The 18,552-nt window shown below is 50.1% G+C and overlaps 1 protein-coding gene across 5 annotated transcripts in view; it reads right to left on the minus strand.

The window, feature by feature from the left end:
- Positions 1–18,552, minus strand: part of SMARCD3 (SWI/SNF related, matrix associated, actin dependent regulator of chromatin, subfamily d, member 3) — a 105,644-nt gene that overhangs the window by 41,996 nt on the left and 45,096 nt on the right. For 2 of the 5 annotated variants that reach the window (XR_005749594.1, XM_040355453.1), the window contains exons 1-3: positions 13,284–13,385; positions 989–1,176; positions 859–901 (exon numbers count right to left, since the gene is read on the minus strand). Coding sequence is in view for 4 of the 5 variants with exons in the window: in XM_040355453.1 (XP_040211387.1) it covers positions 859–901; positions 989–1,176; positions 13,284–13,367 (315 nt within the window). In the remaining variant the exon portion in view is untranslated. Of the gene's footprint in view, positions 1–858; positions 902–988; positions 1,177–13,283; positions 13,396–18,552 lie in introns of those variants that run through there. The other 3 variants (XM_040355455.1, XM_040355456.1, XM_040355454.1) reach the window with 2 other exon arrangements.

The raw sequence follows: 18,552 nt of genomic DNA on the forward strand, positions 1-18,552 counted from the left end.
AGAGTAACTTGGTTTGAGAGTAACTTGGATTAAGAGCGTTTTGCAAGACAAGCAATATTTTTTTTTATAAATTTTGACTTGATATACAAGCGATGTCTTGATATAAGAGCAGAATCACAACCGAGTATAAAAGAGAAGAGAGGCGCCTCTAAGTGTAGCAATTTGGTTCCATGTAATGAAGGGACAACATTTAGCAACTCCCCTGGTTGATGATTAAAAGAGACACATCCAAGTATGGAGAGATCCGGGGTAAAGCGATCCACATACACCATCCCCCGCACCACCATTGATGTCCTCCCTTCCACGAGCAATTCAAGCCTCTCTCTCAGATCGCTGTACTGCAGGGTAGTCTTCCCGGTCACAATTTCAGACTGACAGCGGCGAGAAGGACGGTCTATGTCGATCACTTTACCCCGGATCCCTCCATACTTAGATGTGCCTCTCCTAATCACCAACCATGTGAGTAGCTAAATGTTGTCCCTTCATTAAATGGAACCAAATTGCTACACTTAGAGGCGCCTCTCTTCTCTTTTATACTCTGGAGCTCCTGCTGGGTTTTTCTTCTGATCCCCTTGTGGAGGATTCCATTGGTGGACATTTTATGGTCACACAACCAATCACATCGCTGGAATCTTTTTATATGGACTATAAACTGAAGAACTTATCAATAAATGGTTGTGGAACGAATCATCTGAGTTTCCATTATTTCTTATGGGGAAATTTGCTTTGATATACAAGTGCTTTGGATTACAAGCATGTTTCCGGAACGAATTACACTCGCAATCCGAGGTTTTACTGTATCTGAGAAATCATCACCCTCATCTGACTGAAGTAGGGGAACAATATTGGGGGTATTACCCTCTGCGGGAGAATCTTATCCGCCATCTTTCTTCTCTTTGCGCTGCGCATTAAGAAAGAAAAAAAACATCGATATTAATAAACTCCACAAAAGGGATTCTTTCTTCCTTATAAAACACGTTTTTCTCACCTACGGCTCCGCCCCTGAGGAGGTGTATTTTGTTGAACTTGGGTTGGTGCCGATCGTTTTCTGGTTGGTTCCATTACGGTTGGAGGGATTCCAGGACGGACTGATGGACTTCCACCAAAAGGAGGACCTGGGGGCCCCATAGGAGCTCCTTGATGAGGCATTCGGGCCCCAGAGGGCATCCCAGGGCGCTGCGGCAGAGAAGGCCATTGTGTGGTTAGAATACAATACTGGACAGAGCAAAGCTGAGATATCATTTACAAATCACATGAACATTTCTTACACTTCCAGGTCCACTTTCTACGCTGTTAGTGAGTAGTAAATCTGGGGGGGGGGGGGGAGGGGAGGGAGGATCAGATATGAACAAAGGTGGATGGAACTCAAGACAATGAGAGAGAAAAGAGCCAAGAGAAGAGGAAACTCCGAACAGAAGACGTCCCATGAGGAGGAGGAGGGGGAGGAGATGAGCAGAAAGTAGAAGAGAACAAAGACTGGAAATAGAGAAACCAGAAACTATCCGAGAATACGAGTCTGGATGGGGCTTTGGGGACGGGTGTGGGGGAGGACGGGTGGGGATGGGGCTTTGGGGACGGGTGTGGGGGTAGGGCCGGTGGGGATGGGGCTTTGGGGACGGGTGTGGGGGGAGGACGGGTGGCGATGGGGCTTTGGGGACGGGTGTGGGGGGAGGATGGGGCTTTGGGGACGGGTGTGGGGGAGGATGGATGGGGATGGGGCTTTGGGGACGGGTGTGGGGGAGGATGGGTGGGGATGGGGCTTTGGGGACGGGTGTGGGGGAGGATGGGTGGGGATGGGTCTTTGGGGATGGGTGTGGGGGAGGACGGGTGGGAACGAGGCTTTGGGGACGGTTGTGGGGGAGGGCGGGTGGGGATGGGGCTTTGGGGACGGGTGTGGGGGGAGGACGGGTGGGGATGTGGCTTTGGGGACGGGTGTGGGGGAGGGCGGGTGGGGATGTGGCTTTGGGGACGGTTGTGGGGGAGGGCGGGTGGGGATGGGGCTTTGGGGACGGGTGTGGGGGAGGGCGGGTGGGGATGTGGCTTTGGGGACGGGTGTGGGGGGAGGGCCGGTGGGGATGGGGCTTTGGGGACGGGTGTGGGGGGAGGACGGGTGTGGGGGGAGGACGGGTGTGGGGGGAGGACGGGTGTGGGGGAGGGCGGGTGGGGATGGGGCTTCGAGGACGGGTGTGGGGGGAGGACGAGGGGGACGGGTGGAGAGGGTGGGGGGACACTCATCAGCCAACCGGGAAAAGATCTGAAATAGAGGAAGAGAGGAGAACCGCAAAGGAAAGAGATGAACGAGGGAGAGGAGAATAGGAGGATACCATTTACAGCAGAGAAGTCGATGGAAGATCTCACTCAAAAGAAAGGAGACCAACGTCATAGAAAAAAGGAGATTACAAGCCAAGGAGAAGAGAGAAGAGATCCCACTAGAGGAGAAGAGATCCCACTAGAGGAGAAGAGAGAAGAGATCCCACTAGAGGAGAAGAGAGAAGAGATCCCACTAGAGGAGAAGAGAGAAGAGATCCCACTAGAGGAGAAGAGAGAAGAGATCCCACTAGAGGTGAAGAGAGAAGAGATCCCACTAGAGGAGAAGAGACAATCCACACAACAAAATAAAGAAGATTCCACAGATAACATAACAGAGGAGGAAGAGAGATGGAATCTTAGAGAAGGAGAAACACATTTACAGAGAGTGGAAGAGGAGATCTCAGAATAGGAGAGAGGAGATCTCAGAATAGGATAAAGGAGAAAGGAGATCTTACACCTTACACTGAGTAGTAGAGAAGAGATTTCAGACTAAAAGACGGAGATGTTACACAATGTAGGATGGAGGAGATCTCGGAGTAGGAGAGAGGAGATCTCGGAGTAGGATGGAGGAGATCTCGGAGTAGGAGAGAAGAGATCTCGGAGTAGGATGGAGGAGATCTCGGAGTAGGATGGAGGAGATCTCGGAGTAGGATGGAGGAGATCTCGGAATAGGATGGAGGAGATCTCGGAGTAGGATGGAGGAGATCTCGGAGTAGGATGGAGGAGATCTCGGAGTAGGATGGAGATCTCGGAGTAGGATGGAGATCTCGGAATAGGATGGAGGAGATCTCGGAATAGGATGGAGGAGATCTCGGAGTAGGATGGAGGAGATCTCGGAATAGGATGGAGGAGATCTCGGAGTAGGATGGAGGAGATCTCGGAGTAGGATGGAGGAGATCTCGGAGTAGGATGGAGGAGATCTCGGAGTAGGATGGAGGAGATCTCGGAATAGGATGGAGGAGATCTCGGAGTAGGATGGAGGAGATCTCGGAGTAGGATGGAGGAGATCTCGGAATAGGATGGAGGAGATCTCGGAGTAGGATGGAGGAGATCTCGAAGTAGGATGGAGGAGATCTCGGAGTAGGATGGAGGAGATCTCGGAGTAGGATGGAGATCTCGGAATAGGATGGAGGAAATCTCGGAGTAGGATGGAGGAGATCTCGGAGTAGGATGGAGGAGATCTCGGAGTAGGATGGAGGAGATCTCGGAGTAGGATGGAGGAGATCTCGGAATAGGATGGAGGAGATCTCGGAGTAGGATGGAGGAGATCTCGGAGTAGGATGGAGGAGATCTCGGAATAGGATGGAGGAGATCTCGGAGTAGGATGGAGGAGATCTCGGAATAGGATGGAGGAGATCTCGGAGTAGGATGGAGGAGATCTCGGAGTAGGATGGAGGAGATCTCGGAATAGGATGGAGGAGATCTCGGAATAGGATGGAGGAGATCTCGGAGTAGGATGGAGGAGATCTCGGAATAGGATGGAGGAGATCTCGGAGTAGGATGGAGGAGATCTCGGAGTAGGATGGAGGAGATCTCGGAATAGGATGGAGGAGATCTCGGAGTAGGATGGAGGAGATCTCGAAGTAGGATGGAGGAGATCTCGGAGTAGGATGGAGGAGATCTCGGAGTAGGATGGAGATCTCGGAATAGGATGGAGGAAATCTCGGAGTAGGATGGAGGAGATCTCGGAGTAGGATGGAGGAGATCTCGGAGTAGGATGGAGGAGATCTCGGAGTAGAATGGAGGAGATCTCGGAATAGGATGGAGGAGATCTCGGAGTAGGATGGAGGAGATCTCGGAGTAGGATGGAGGAGATCTCGGAATAGGATGGAGGAGATCTCGGAGTAGGATGGAGGAGATCTCGGAATAGGATGGAGGAGATCTCGGAGTAGGATGGAGGAGATCTCGGAGTAGGATGGAGGAGATCTCGGAATAGGATGGAGGAGATCTCGGAATAGGATGGAGGAGATCTCGGAGTAGGATGGAGGAGATCTCGGAGTAGGATGGAGGAGATCTCGGAATAGGATGGAGGAGATCTCGGAGTAGGATGGAGGAGATCTCGGAATAGGATGGAGGAGATCTCGGAGTAGGATGGAGGAGATCTCGGAGTAGGATGGAGGAGATCTCGGAATAGGATAGAGGAGATCTCGGAGTAGGAGAGAGGAGATCTCGGAGTAGGAGAGAGGAGATCTCGGAGTAGGAGAGAGAAGTACTCAGAAATGGGAGGATTTTCCACAGGTTAAAAAAAGAGACCCTGTACAAAGAAGAAGAGAGTGGTAGAGATCCTATGCAGGCCAGATTCTACAAAGAGGAGATTACAAGGAAATCTAAGGGAGATCCTACAGAGAGAAAGAGGAGGAAATCCCAGAAGAAGGAATCTCACAAAAGCTAGAAGAGAGCAGAAACGATTTCTAGAAACAGAAAAAATGATTCCACAGAGAGAAGAGATCCCACTAGAGGAGAAGAGAGAAGAGACCCCACTAGAGGAGAAGAGAGAAGAGATCCCACTAGAGGAGAAGAGATCCCACTAGAGAAGAAAGAAGAGATCCCACTAGAGGAGAAGAAAGAAGAGATCCCACTAGAGGAGAAGAGATCCCACTAGAGGAGAAGAGAGAAGAGATCCCACTAGAGGAGAAGAGATCCCACTAGAGGAGAAGAGATCCCACTAGAGTAGAAGAGATCCCACCGAGAGGAGAAGAGATCCCACTGAGAGGAGAAGAAAAAAAAAAAGAATAGATTCCACATAGGATAGAAGAGATCCAGAAGAGGAGAAGAAAGAGAGGATCCCACAGAGAGGGGACATGACGGTCCGGATTCACAAAGCACTTGCGCCGTCATATCTGTGCGCCGGACCCACAAACTAAGATACGCCTAAAAACAGGCTTCATCCCGCCGACGTAGCTCGCACATGCCGGCGTAACGTGGGCGCACATTTAGTCTGGCCGCATGGTGGCGCTGCCATTGATTAGCCATTCAAATATGCAAATGAGGGAAATACAGCTATTCACGAACCTGCGCCCGCCCGGCACATGCTACGCGAGGTGCGCGTGATTTGTATGTCCGGCGTAAAGTTATTCCCCATAAAGGAGGTGTAACTCAGCAGCAGACATGCTCAGGTCTGCACCAGGGAACACAAGCCGGCGGTTTTTACGTTGGACGCGAGTCTGGCTGGGCGTAGGTTACGTTCATGGCGTAGGCAGTGATCCGGCGTATCTTAGGTAGTTGTTCCGACGTGGTTATGAGCATGCGCACGGGGATGCGTCCACGACACGACGCATGTGCACTTCATTAAACGTACTTGTCTGGCTCTCCAACCATCATTTGCATGGCTTTGCATGGGTCACGCCCACTTCCACCTACGCCGGCCTGCGCCTTCGAAACCTTCGCCACGCCGACGCAGCATTGGGAGCAATAGCTTCCTGAATTCCATGCTTGCCTCTCTGCGATGCGTTGGCGTAGCGTACATTGAGATGTGCTACGGTGGCATAATGTGCGCCCGCTCTCCGTGAATCCGGGCCGGAGAAGAGATACATTTGGGAGTAGAATAGAAGAAGAGATCCCCCACCCCCCACAAGAAAATAGGGATCCTACAGAGAGGTGAAGAAGAGATCCTACAGAGAGGTGAAGAAGAGATCCTACAGACAGAAGAAGAAGAAGAGATCCTACAGACAGAAGAAGAAGAAGAGATCCTACAGACAGAAGAAGAAGAAGAGATCCTACAGACAGAAGAAGAAGAGATCCTACAGAAGAAGAAGAAGAGATCCTACAGACAGAAGAAGAAGAGATCCTACAGACAGAAGAAGAAGAAGAAGAAGAAGAAGAAGAAGAAGAAGAAGAAGAAGAAGAAGAAGAAGAAGAAGAAGAAGAAGAGATCCTACAGACAGAAGAAGAAGAGATCCTACAGACAGAAGAAGAAGAAGAGATCCTACAGACAGAAGAAGAAGAAGAGATCCTACAGACAGAAGAAGAAGAGATCCTACAGACAGAAGAAGAAGAAGAGCTCCTACAGACAGAAGAAGAAGAAGAGATCCTACAGACAGAAGAAGAAGAAGAAGAAGAAGAAGAAGAAGAAGAAGAAGAAGAGATCCTACAGACAGAAGAAGAAGAGATCCTACAGACAGAAGAAGAAGAAGAGATCCTACAGACAGAAGAAGAAGAAGAAGAAGAAGAAGAAGAAGAAGAGATCCTACAGACAGAAGAAGAAGAAGAAGAGATCCTACAGACAGAAGAAGAAGAAGAAGAGATCCTACAGACAGAAGAAGAAGAAGAAGAAGAAGAAGAGATCCTACAGACAGAAGAAGAAGAGATCCTACAGACAGAAGAAGAAGAGATCCTACAGACAGAAGAAGAAGAAGAAGAAGAAGAAGAAGAAGAGATCCTACAGACAGAAGAAGAAGAAGAAGAGATCCTACAGACAGAAGAAGAAGAAGAAGAGATCCTACAGACAGAAGAAGAAGAAGAAGAGATCCTACAGACAGAAGAAGAAGAAGAGATCCTACAGACAGAAGAAGAAGAAGAGATCCTACAGACAGAAGAAGAAGAGATCCTACAGACAGAAGAAAAAGAGATCCTACAGACAGAAGAAGAAGAAGAAGAGATCCTACAGACAGAAGAAGAAGAGATCCTACAGACAGAAGAAGAAGAGATCCTACAGACAGAAGAAGAAGAAGAAGAAGAAGAAGAAGAAGAAGAAGAAGAAGAAGAGATCCTACAGACAGAAGAAGAAGAAGAAGAGATCCTACAGACAGAAGAAGAAGAAGAGATCCTACAGACAGAAGAAGAAGAAGAGATCCTACAGACAGAAGAAGAAGAAGAGATCCTACAGACAGAAGAAGAAGAGATCCTACAGACAGAAGAAGAAGAAGAGATCCTACAGACAGAAGAAGAAGAAGAAGAAGAGATCCTACAGACAGAAGAAGAAGAAGAAGAGATCCTACAGACAGAAGAAGAAGAAGAAGAGATCCTACAGACAGAAGAAGAAGAGATCCTACAGACAGAAGAAGAAGAGATCCTACAGAAGAAGAAGAGGTCCTACAGACAGAAGAAGAAGAGATCCTACAGACAGAAGAAGAAGAGATCCTACAGACAGAAGAAGAAGAGATCCTACAGACAGAAGAAGAAGAGATCCTACAGACAGAAGAAGAAGAGATCCTACAGACAGAAGAAGAAGAGATCCTACAGACAGAAGAAGAAGAAGAGATCCTACAGACAGAAGAAGAAGAAGAGATCCTACAGACAGAAGAAGAAGAAGAGATCCTACAGACAGAAGAAGAAGAAGAGATCCTACAGACAGAAGAAGAAGAAGAAGAAGAAGAGATCCTACAGACAGAAGAAGAAGAAGAGATCCTACAGACAGAAGAAGAAGAAGAAGAGATCCTACAGACAGAAGAAGAAGAAGAGATCCTACAGACAGAAGAAGAAGAAGAGATCCTACAGACAGAAGAAGAAGAAGAGATCCTACAGACAGAAGAAGAAGAAGAAGAGATCCTACAGACAGAAGAAGAAGAAGAAGAAGAAGAAGAAGAAGAGATCCTACAGACAGAAGAAGAAGAAGAAGAGATCCTACAGACAGAAGAAGAAGAAGAGATCCTACAGACAGAAGAAGAAGAAGAGATCCTACAGACAGAAGAAGAAGAAGAGATCCTACAGACAGAAGAAGAAGAAGAGATCCTACAGACAGAAGAAGAAGAAGAGATCCTACAGACAGAAGAAGAAGAAGAAGAGATCCTACAGACAGAAGAAGAAGAAGAAGAGATCCTACAGACAGAAGAAGAAGAAGAAGAGATCCTACAGACAGAAAAAGAAGAAGAGATCCTACAGACAGAAGAAGAAGAAGAAGAGATCCTACAGACAGAAGAAGAAGAGATCCTACAGACAGAAGAAGAATAGATCCTACAGACAGAAGAAGAAGAGATCCTACAGACAGAAGAAGAGATCCTACAGACAGAAGAAGAGATCCTACAGACAGAAGAGATCCTACAGACAGAAGAAGAAGAGATCCTACAGACAGAAGAAGAATAGATCCTACAGACAGAAGAAGAAGAGATCCTACAGACAGAAGAAGAGATCCTACAGACAGAAGAAGAGATCCTACAGACAGAAGAAGAGATCCTACAGACAGAAGAAGAAGAGATCCTACAGACAGAAGAAGAAGAGATCCTACAGACAGAAGAAGAAGAAGAGATCCTACAGACAGAAGAAGAAGAGATCCTACAGAAGAAGAAGAGATCCTACAGACAGAAGAAGAGATCCTACAGACAGAAGAAGAGATCCTACAGACAGAAGAAGAATAGATCCTACAGAAGAAGAGATCCTACAGACAGAAGAAGAGATCCTACAGAAGAAGAGGTCCTACAGGCAGAAGAAGAAGAGATCCTACAGACAGAAGAAGAAGAGATCCTACAGACAGAAGAAGAAGAGATCCTACAGACAGAAGAAGAAGAAGAAGAGATCCTACAGACAGAAGAAGAAGAAGAGATCCTACAGACAGAAGAAGAAGAGATCCTACAGACAGAAGGAGAAGAAGAAGAGATCCTACAGACAGAAGAAGAAGAGATCCTACAGACAGAAGAAGAAGAGATCCTACAGACAGAAGAAGAGATCCTACAGACAGAAGAAGAAGAAATCCTACAGACAGAAGAAGAAGAAGAGATCCTACAGACAGAAGAAGAAGAGATCCTACAGACAGAAGAAGAAGAAGAGATCCTACAGACAGAAGAAGAAGAAGAGATCCTACAGACAGAAGAAGAAGAAGAGATCCTACAGACAGAAGAAGAAGAAGAAGAGATCCTACAGACAGAAGAAGAAGAAGAAGAAGAAGAAGAAGAAGAAGAGATCCTACAGACAGAAGAAGAAGAAGAAGAGATCCTACAGACAGAAGAAGAAGAAGAGATCCTACAGACAGAAGAAGAAGAAGAGATCCTACAGACAGAAGAAGAAGAAGAGATCCTACAGACAGAAGAAGAAGAAGAGATCCTACAGACAGAAGAAGAAGAAGAGATCCTACAGACAGAAGAAGAAGAAGAAGAAGAAGAGATCCTACAGACAGAAGAAGAAGAAGAAGAGATCCTACAGACAGAAGAAGAAGAAGAAGAGATCCTACAGACAGAAAAAGAAGAAGAGATCCTACAGACAGAAGAAGAAGAAGAAGAGATCCTACAGACAGAAGAAGAAGAGATCCTACAGACAGAAGAAGAATAGATCCTACAGACAGAAGAAGAAGAGATCCTACAGACAGAAGAAGAGATCCTACAGACAGAAGAAGAGATCCTACAGACAGAAGAAGAGATCCTACAGACAGAAGAAGAAGAGATCCTACAGACAGAAGAAGAATAGATCCTACAGACAGAAGAAGAAGAGATCCTACAGACAGAAGAAGAGATCCTACAGACAGAAGAAGAGATCCTACAGAAGAAGAAGAGATCCTACAGACAGAAGAAGAAGAGATCCTACAGACAGAAGAAGAAGAGATCCTACAGACAGAAGAAGAAGAGATCCTACAGACAGAAGAAGAAGAGATCCTACAGACAGAAGAAGAAGAAGAGATCCTACAGACAGAAGAAGAAGAGATCCTACAGAAGAAGAAGAGATCCTACAGACAGAAGAAGAGATCCTACAGACAGAAGAAGAGATCCTACAGACAGAAGAAGAATAGATCCTACAGAAGAAGAGATCCTACAGACAGAAGAAGAGATCCTACAGAAGAAGAGGTCCTACAGGCAGAAGAAGAAGAGATCCTACAGACAGAAGAAGAAGAGATCCTACAGACAGAAGAAGAAGAAGAAGAAGAGATCCTACAGACAGAAGAAGAAGAAGAGATCCTACAGACAGAAGAAGAAGAAGAAGAGATCCTACAGACAGAAGAAGAAGAGATCCTACAGACAGAAGAAGAAGAGATCCTACAGACAGAAGAAGAGATCCTACAGACAGAAGAAGAAGAAATCCTACAGACAGAAGAAGAAGAAGAGATCCTACAGACAGAAGAAGAAGAGATCCTACAGACAGAAGAAGAAGAAGAGATCCTACAGACAGAAGAAGAAGAGATCCTACAGACAGAAGAAGAAGAAGAGATCCTACAGACAGAAGAAGAGATCCTACAGACAGAAGAGATCCTAAAGTTCCTCTATGATACAGACAGGGGAGTTCCTCTATGGTACAGACAGGGGAGTTCCTCTGTGATACAGACAGGGGAGTTCCTCTATGATACAGACAGGGGAGTTCCTGATACAGACAGGGGAGTTCCTCTATGATACAGACAGGGGTGTTCCTCTATGATACAGACAGGGGAGTTCCTCTATGATACAGACAGGGGAGTTCCTGATACAGACAGGGGAGTTCCTCTATGATACAGACAGGGGAGTTCCTCTATGATACAGACAGGGGAGTTCCTCTATGATACAGACAGGGGAGTTCCTCTATGATACAGACAGGGGAGTTCCTCTATGATACAGACAGGGGAGTTCCTCTATGATACAGACAGGGGAGTTCCTCTATGATACAGACAGGGGAGTTCCTCTATGATACAGACAGGGGAGTTCCTCTATGATACAGACAGGGGAGTTCCTGATACAGACAGGGGAGTTCCTCTGTGATACAGACAGGGGGGAGTTCCTCTATGATACAGACAGGGTGAGTTCCTCTGTGATACAGACAGGGGAGTTCCTCTATGATACAGACAGGGGAGTTCCTCTATGATACAGACAGGGGAGTTCCTGATACAGACAGGGGGGAGTTCCTCTGTGATACAGACAGGGGAGTTCCTCTATGATACAGACAGGGGAGTTCCTCTATGATACAGACAGGGGAGTTCCTCTATGATACAGACAGGGGAGTTCCTCTATGATACAGACAGGGGAGTTCCTCTATGATACAGACAGGGGAGTTCCTCTATGATACAGACAGGGGAGTTCCTCTATGATACAGACAGGGGAGTTCCTCTATGATACAGACAGGGGAGTTCCTGATACAGACAGGGGAGTTCCTCTGTGATACAGACAGGGGGGAGTTCCTCTATGATACAGACAGGGTGAGTTCCTCTGTGATACAGACAGGGGAGTTCCTCTATGATACAGACAGGGGAGTTCCTCTATGATACAGACAGGGGGGAGTTCCTCTGTGATACAGACAGGGGAGTTCCTCTATGATACAGACAGGGGAGTTCCTCTATGATACAGACAGGGGAGTTCCTCTATGATACAGACAGGGGAGTTCCTCTATGATACAGACAGGGGAGTTTCTTTATGATACAGACAGGGGAGTTCCTCTATGATACAGACAGGGGAGTTCCTCTATGATACAGACAGGGGAGTTCCTCTATGATACAGACAGGGGAGTTCCTCTATGATACAGACAGGGGAGTTCCTCTATGATACAGACAGGGGAGTTCCTCTATGATACAGACAGGGGAGTTCCTGATACAGACAGGGGGGAGTTCCTCTATGATACAGACAGGGGAGTTCCTCTATGATACAGACAGGGGAGTTCCTCTATGATACAGACAGGGGAGTTCCTCTATGATACAGACAGGGGAGTTCCTCTATGATACAGACAGGGGAGTTCCTCTATGATACAGACAGGGGAGTTCCTCTATGATACAGACAGGGGAGTTCCTGATACAGACAGGGGAGTTGCTCTATGATACAGACAGGGGAGTTCCTCTATGATACAGACAGGGGGAGTTCCTCTGTGATACAGACAGGGGAGTTCCTCTATGATACAGACAGGGGAGTTTCTTTATGATACAGACAGGGGAGTTCCTCTATGATACAGACAGGGGAGTTCCTCTATGATACAGACAGGGGAGTTCCTCTATGATACAGACAGGGGAGTTCCTCTATGATACAGACAGGGGAGTTCCTCTATGATACAGACAGGGGGAGTTCCTCTATGATACAGACAGGGGAGTTCCTCTATGATACAGACAGGGGAGTTCCTCTATGATACAGACAGGGGAGTTTCTTTATGATACAGACAGGGGAGTTCCTGATACAGACAGGGGAGTTCCTCTATGATACAGACAGGGGAGTTCCTCTATGATACAGACAGGGGAGTTCCTCTATGATACAGACAGGGGAGTTCCTCTATGATACAGACAGGGGAGTTCCTCTATGATACAGACAGGGGAGTTCCTCTATGATACAGACAGGGGAGTTCCTGATACAGACAGGGGAGTTCCTGATACAGACAGGGGTAGTTCCTCTATGATACAGACAGGGGAGTTCCTCTATGATACAGACAGGGGAGTTCCTCTATGATACAGACAGGGGAGTTCCTGATACAGACAGGGGAGTTCCTCTATGATACAGACAGGGGAGTTCCTCTATGATACAGACAGGGGAGTTCCTCTATGATACAGACAGGGGAGTTCCTCTATGATACAGACAGGGGAGTTCCTGATACAGACAGGGGAGTTCCTGATACAGACAGGGGAGTTCCTCTATGATACAGACAGGGGAGTTCCTCTATGATACAGACAGGGGAGTTCCTCTATGATACAGACAGGGGAGTTCCTGATACAGACAGGGGAGTTCCTCTATGATACAGACAGGGGGAGTTCCTGATACAGACAGGGGAGTTCCTCTATGATACAGACAGGGGAGTTCCTGATACAGACAGGGGAGTTCCTCTATGATACAGACAGGGGAGTTCCTCTATGATACAGACAGGGGAGTTCCTCTATGATACAGACAGGGGAGTTCCTCTATGATACAGACAGAGGAGTTCCTCTATGATACAGACAGGGGAGTTCCTCTATGATACAGACAGGGGAGTTCCTCTATGATACAGACAGAGGAGTTCCTCTATGATACAGACAGGGGAGTTCCTCTATGATAGACAGGGGAGTTCCTGATACAGACAGGGGAGTTCCTCTCTGTCACAGGTAAGTAGACCATGCATGAGACAAGTATGAGATGGTTAGTTGAGGGTTGCCCTCTGTGTAGGACCTCCACCTGGTCATGCCTCCCCATACTCACCACTCCGTGTACCAGGAACTCAAACAACTTGCTCTTTGTTGCTCTGCGAGCTGCTCCTGCGGCTTCATCCGCTGCCATAGTCATAAGTACTGAGCCACCCACCTGCTGAGTACTGCGGAATATTACTACCAGCAGAATAATTCTCAGATAACACAATTCTATGTCTTCCTGTGTATACTGAGTATTATGTCACCTACAAATACAAGTACTACACCGAGGAGTAAAGTCTTGTGTATACTCGGGTGGCGAGGTCTCCTGTGAGTACAGATAGTAATACGGGGGTCTCCTATGAGTAGTCAGTAATACGGGGGTCTCCTGTGAGAACAGTCAGTAATACGGGGGTCTCCTGTGAGTAGTCAGTAATACGGGGGTCTCCTGTGAGTACAGTCAGTAATACGGGGGTCTCCTGTGAGTAGACAGTAATACGGAGGTCTCCTGTGAGTACAGTCAGTAATACGGGGGTCTCCTGTGAGTAGTCAGTAATACGGAGGTCTCCTGTGAGTACAGTCAGTAATACGGAGGTCTCCTGTGAGTAGTCAGTAATACGGGGGTCTCCTGTGAGTACAGTCAGTAATACGGGGGTCTCCTGTGAGTAGACAGTAATACGGAGGTCTCCTGTGAGTACAGTCAGTAATACGGGGGTCTCCTGTGAGTAGTCAGTAATACGGAGGTCTCCTGTGAGTAGTCAGTAATACGGGGGTCTCCTGTGAGTACAGTCAGTAATACGGAGGTCTCCTGTGAGTACAGTCAGTAATACGGAGGTCTCCTGTGAGTACAGTCAGTAATACGGGGGTCTCCTGTGAGTACAGATAGTAATACGGGGGTCTCCTATGAGTAGTCAGTAATACGGGGGTCTCCTGTGAGTACAGTCAGTAATACGGAGGTCTCCTGTGAGTAGTCAGTAATACGGGGGTCTCCTGTGAGTACAGTCAGTAATACGGGGGTCTCCTGTGAGTAGTCAGTAATACGGAGGTCTCCTGTGAGTACAGTCAGTAATACGGGGGTCTCCTGTGAGTAGTCAGTAATACGGAGGTCTCCTGTGAGTACAGTCAGTAATACGGGGGTCTCCTGTGAGTAGTCAGTAATACGGAGGTCTCCTGTGAGTACAGTCAGTAATACGGGGGTCTCCTGTGAGTAGTCAGTAATACGGAGGTCTCCTGTGAGTACAGTCAGTAATACGGGGGTCTCCTGTGAGTAGTCAGTAATACGGAGGTCTCCTGTGAGTACAGTCAGTAATACGGGGGTCTCCTGTGAGTACAGTCAGTAATACGGAGGTCTCCTGTGAGTACAGTCAGTAATACGGGGGTCTCCTGTGAGTAGTCAGTAATACGGAGGTCTCCTGTGAGTACAGTCAGTAATACGGGGGTCTCCTGTGAGTACAGTCAGTAATACGGGGGTCTCCTGTGAGTAGTCAGTAATACGGAGGTCTCCTGTGAGTACAGTCAGTAATACGGGGGTCTCCTGTGAGTACAGTCAGTAATACGGAGGTCTCCTGTGAGTACAGTCAGTAATACGGGGGTCTCCTGTGAGTACAGTCAGTAATACGGAGGTCTCCTGTGAGTAGTCAGTAATACGGGGGTCTCCTGTGAGTACAGTCAGTAATACGGAGGTCTCCTGTGAGTAGTCAGTAATACGGGGGTCTCCTGTGAGTAGTCAGTAATACGGAGGTCTCCTGTGAGTACAGTCAGTAATACGGAGGTCTCCTGTGAGTAGTCAGTAATACGGAGGTCTCCTGTGAGTACAGTCAGTAATACGGGGGTCTCCTGTGAGTACAGTCAGTAATACGGAGGTCTCCTGTGAGTAGTCAGTAATACGGGGGTCTCCTGTGAGTACAGTCAGTAATACGGAGGTCTCCTGTGAGTAGTCAGTAATACGGGGGTCTCCTGTGAGTAGTCAGTAATACGGAGGTCTCCTGTGAGTACAGTCAGTAATACGGAGGTCTCCTGTGAGTAGTCAGTAATACGGAGGTCTCCTGTGAGTACAGTCAGTAATACGGGGGTCTCCTGTGAGTACAGTCAGTAATACGGGGGTCTCCTGTGAGTAGTCAGTAATACGGGGGTCGCCTATTGGTAAAGGCGGTCATTCTCTAGTTGGGATACGAGTTCTCAGGTTTCCTCTCTCTCCCCAGCACTCTCAGGTCTCCTCTCTCTCCCCAGCACTCTCAGGTCTCCTCTCTCTCCCCAGCACTCTCAGGTCTCCTCTCTCTCCCCAGCACTCTCAGGTCTCCTCTCTCTCCCCAGCACTCTCAGGTTTCCTCTCTCTCCCCAGCACTCTCAGGTCTCCTCTCTCTCCCCAGCACTCTCAGGTCTCCTCTCTCTCCCCAGCACTCTCAGGTCTCCTCTCTCTCCCCAGCACTCTCAGGTCTCCTCTCTCTCCCCAGCACTCTCAGGTCTCCTCTCTCTCCCCAGCACTCTCAGGTCTCCTCTCTCTCCCCAGCACTCTCAGGTTTCCTCTCTCTCCCCAGCACTCTCAGGTCTCCTCTCTCTCCCCAGCACTCTCAGGTCTCCTCTCTCTCCCCAGCACTCTCAGGTTTCCTCTCTCTCCCCAGCACTCTCAGGTCTCCTCTCTCCCCAGCACTCACAGGTCTCCTCTCTCTCCCCAGCACTCTCAGGTCTCCTCTCTCTCCCCAGCACTCTCAGGTTTCCTCTCTCTCCCCAGCACTCTCAGGTCTCCTCTCTCCCCAGCACTCACAGGTCTCCTCTCTCTCCCCAGCGGTCTCAGGTCTCCTCTCTCCCCAGTGGTCTCAGGTCTCCTCTCTCTCCCCAGCGGTCTCCTCTCTCTCTCCCCAAAGGTCTCAGGTTTCCTCTCTCTCCTCAGCACTCTCCGGTCTCCTCTCTCCCCAGCACTCTCAGGTCTCCTCTCTCTCCCCAGCACTCTCAGGTCTCCTCTCTCCTCAGCACTCTCAGGTCTCCTCTCTCTCCCCAGCACTCTCAGGTCTCCTCTCTCTCCCCAGCACTCTCAGGTTTCCTCTCTCTCCCCAGCACTCTCAGGTCTCCTCTCTCCCCAGCGGTCTCCTCTCTCTCTCCCCAGCGGTCTCCTCTCTCTCTCCCCAAAGGTCTCAGGTCTCCTCTCTCTCCCCAGCACTCTCAGGTCTCCTCTCTCTCCCCGGCACTCTCCGGTCTCCTCTCTCTCCCCGGCACTCTCCGGTCTCCTCTCTCTCCCCAGCACTCTCAGGTTTCCTCTCTCTCCCCAGCACTTTCAGGTCTCCTCTCTCTCCCCGGCACTCTCCGGTCTCCTCTCTCTCCCCAGCACTCCTCTCTACCTTGCTCCTCCAGTCAGTGGTCTCTCTCTCTCTCCTGTATTTGTACCCGGTCTTAGTAGTGTGGACTCTCTTGCTCTCTCGGCTCTGGGTGAGATGAGAAGGGGTCCCCCCCAGGGCTGTGCTGAGGGCCCCGCCGCTCTCCTCCCTCCAGCTGCTGAATTCCTTCCACTGATAAGACAGGAATAGCAGCAAAGTCTCTGTGTGTCTCCCCAGCTGTCTCTGTCTGTCTGCTGAGCCTGGGAATGTCTGTCTGCTGTGCAGCTGTCCCCGTCCGTCCGTCCCCGCCCCCGTCCATCCATCCATCCCTGTCCCCGTCACCATCCATCCATCCCTGTCGCCGTCCATCCATCCGTCCCCGTCCATCCATCCGTCCATCCCTGCCCCTATCCATCCATCCCCTCTCCCGTCCATCCATCCCTGTCCCCGTCCATTCATCCATCCCTGCCCCCGTCCCCATCCATCCATCCCTGTCCCCGTCCATTCATCCATCCCTGCCCCCGTCCATCCATCCGTCCCCGCTCCCGTCCATCCATCCATCCACCCCCGCCCCCCATACTGACCCCATCCATCCATCACTGCCCCCCCGTCCATCCATCCGTCCCCGTCCATCCATCCGTCCATCCCTGCCCCTATCCATCCATCCCCTCTCCCGTCCATCCATCCCTGTCCCCGTCCATTCATCCATCCCTGTCCCCGTCACCATCCATCCATCCCTGTCCCCGTCCATTCATCCATCCATCCATCCATCCCTGTCCCCGTCCATTCATCCATCCCTGTCCCCGTCCATTCATCCATCCATCCATCCATCCCTGTCCCCGTCCATCCATCCATCCCTGTCCCCGTCACCATCCATCCATCCCTGTCCCCGTCCATCCATCCGTCCCTGTCCCCGTCCATCCATCCGTCCCCGCTCCCGTCCCCATCCATCCATGTCCCCGTCCATCCATCCGTCCCCGCCCCCAACCCCGTCCATCCATCCATCCCTGTCCCCGTCCATTCATCCATCCCTGCCCCCGCCCATCCATCCATCCCTGCCCCTATCCATCCATCCCCTCTCCCGTCCATCCATCCCTGTCCCTGTCCATCCATCCGTCCCCGCTCCCGTCCATCCATCCACCCCCGCCCATCCATCCATCCCTGCCCCTGTCCCCATCCATCCATCCCCTCTCCCGTCCATCCATCCCTGTCCCCGTCCATCCATCCATCCCTGTCCCCGTCACCATCCATCCCTGTCCCCGTCCATCCATCCGTCCCTGTCCCCGTCCATCCATCCGTCCCCGCTCCCGTCCCCATCCATCCATCCCTGTCCCCGTCCATCCATCCGTCCCCGCCCCCAACCCCGTCCATCCATCCATCCCTGTCCCCGTCCATTCATCCATCCCTGCCCCCGTCCATCCATCTGTCCCCGCTCCCGTCCATCCATCCACCCCCGCCCATCCATCCATCCCTGCCCCTATCCATCCATCCCCTCTCCCGTCCATCCATCCCTGTCCCTGTCCATCCATCCGTCCCCGCTCCCGTCCATCCATCCACCCCCGCCCATCCATCCATCCCTGCCCCTGTCCCCATCCATCCATCCCCTCTCCCGTCCATCCATCCCTGTCCCCGTCCATCCATCCATCCCTGTCCCCGTCACCATCCATCCATCCCTGTCCCCGTCCATCCATCCGTCCCTGTCCCCGTCCATCCATCCGTCCCCGCTCCCGTCCCCATCCATCCATCCCTGTCCCCGTCCATTCATCCATCCCTGCCCCCGTCCATCCATCCGTCCCCGCTCCCGTCCATCCATCCACCCCCGCCCCCCATACTGACCCCATCCATCCATCACTGCCCCCCCGTCCATCCATCCGTCCCTCCATCCCTGCCCCTGTCCCCATCCATCCATCCCCTCTCCCGTCCATCCATCCACTCCCCCGTCCATCCATCCCTGCCCCGTCCATCCATCCGTCCCCGCCCCCATCCATCCCTGTCCCCGTCCATTCATCCATCCCTGTCCCCGTCCATCCA

This window comes from Rana temporaria, chromosome 5, assembly GCF_905171775.1.
Source record: "Rana temporaria chromosome 5, aRanTem1.1, whole genome shotgun sequence".
Taxonomy (NCBI): Eukaryota; Metazoa; Chordata; class Amphibia; order Anura; family Ranidae; genus Rana; species Rana temporaria.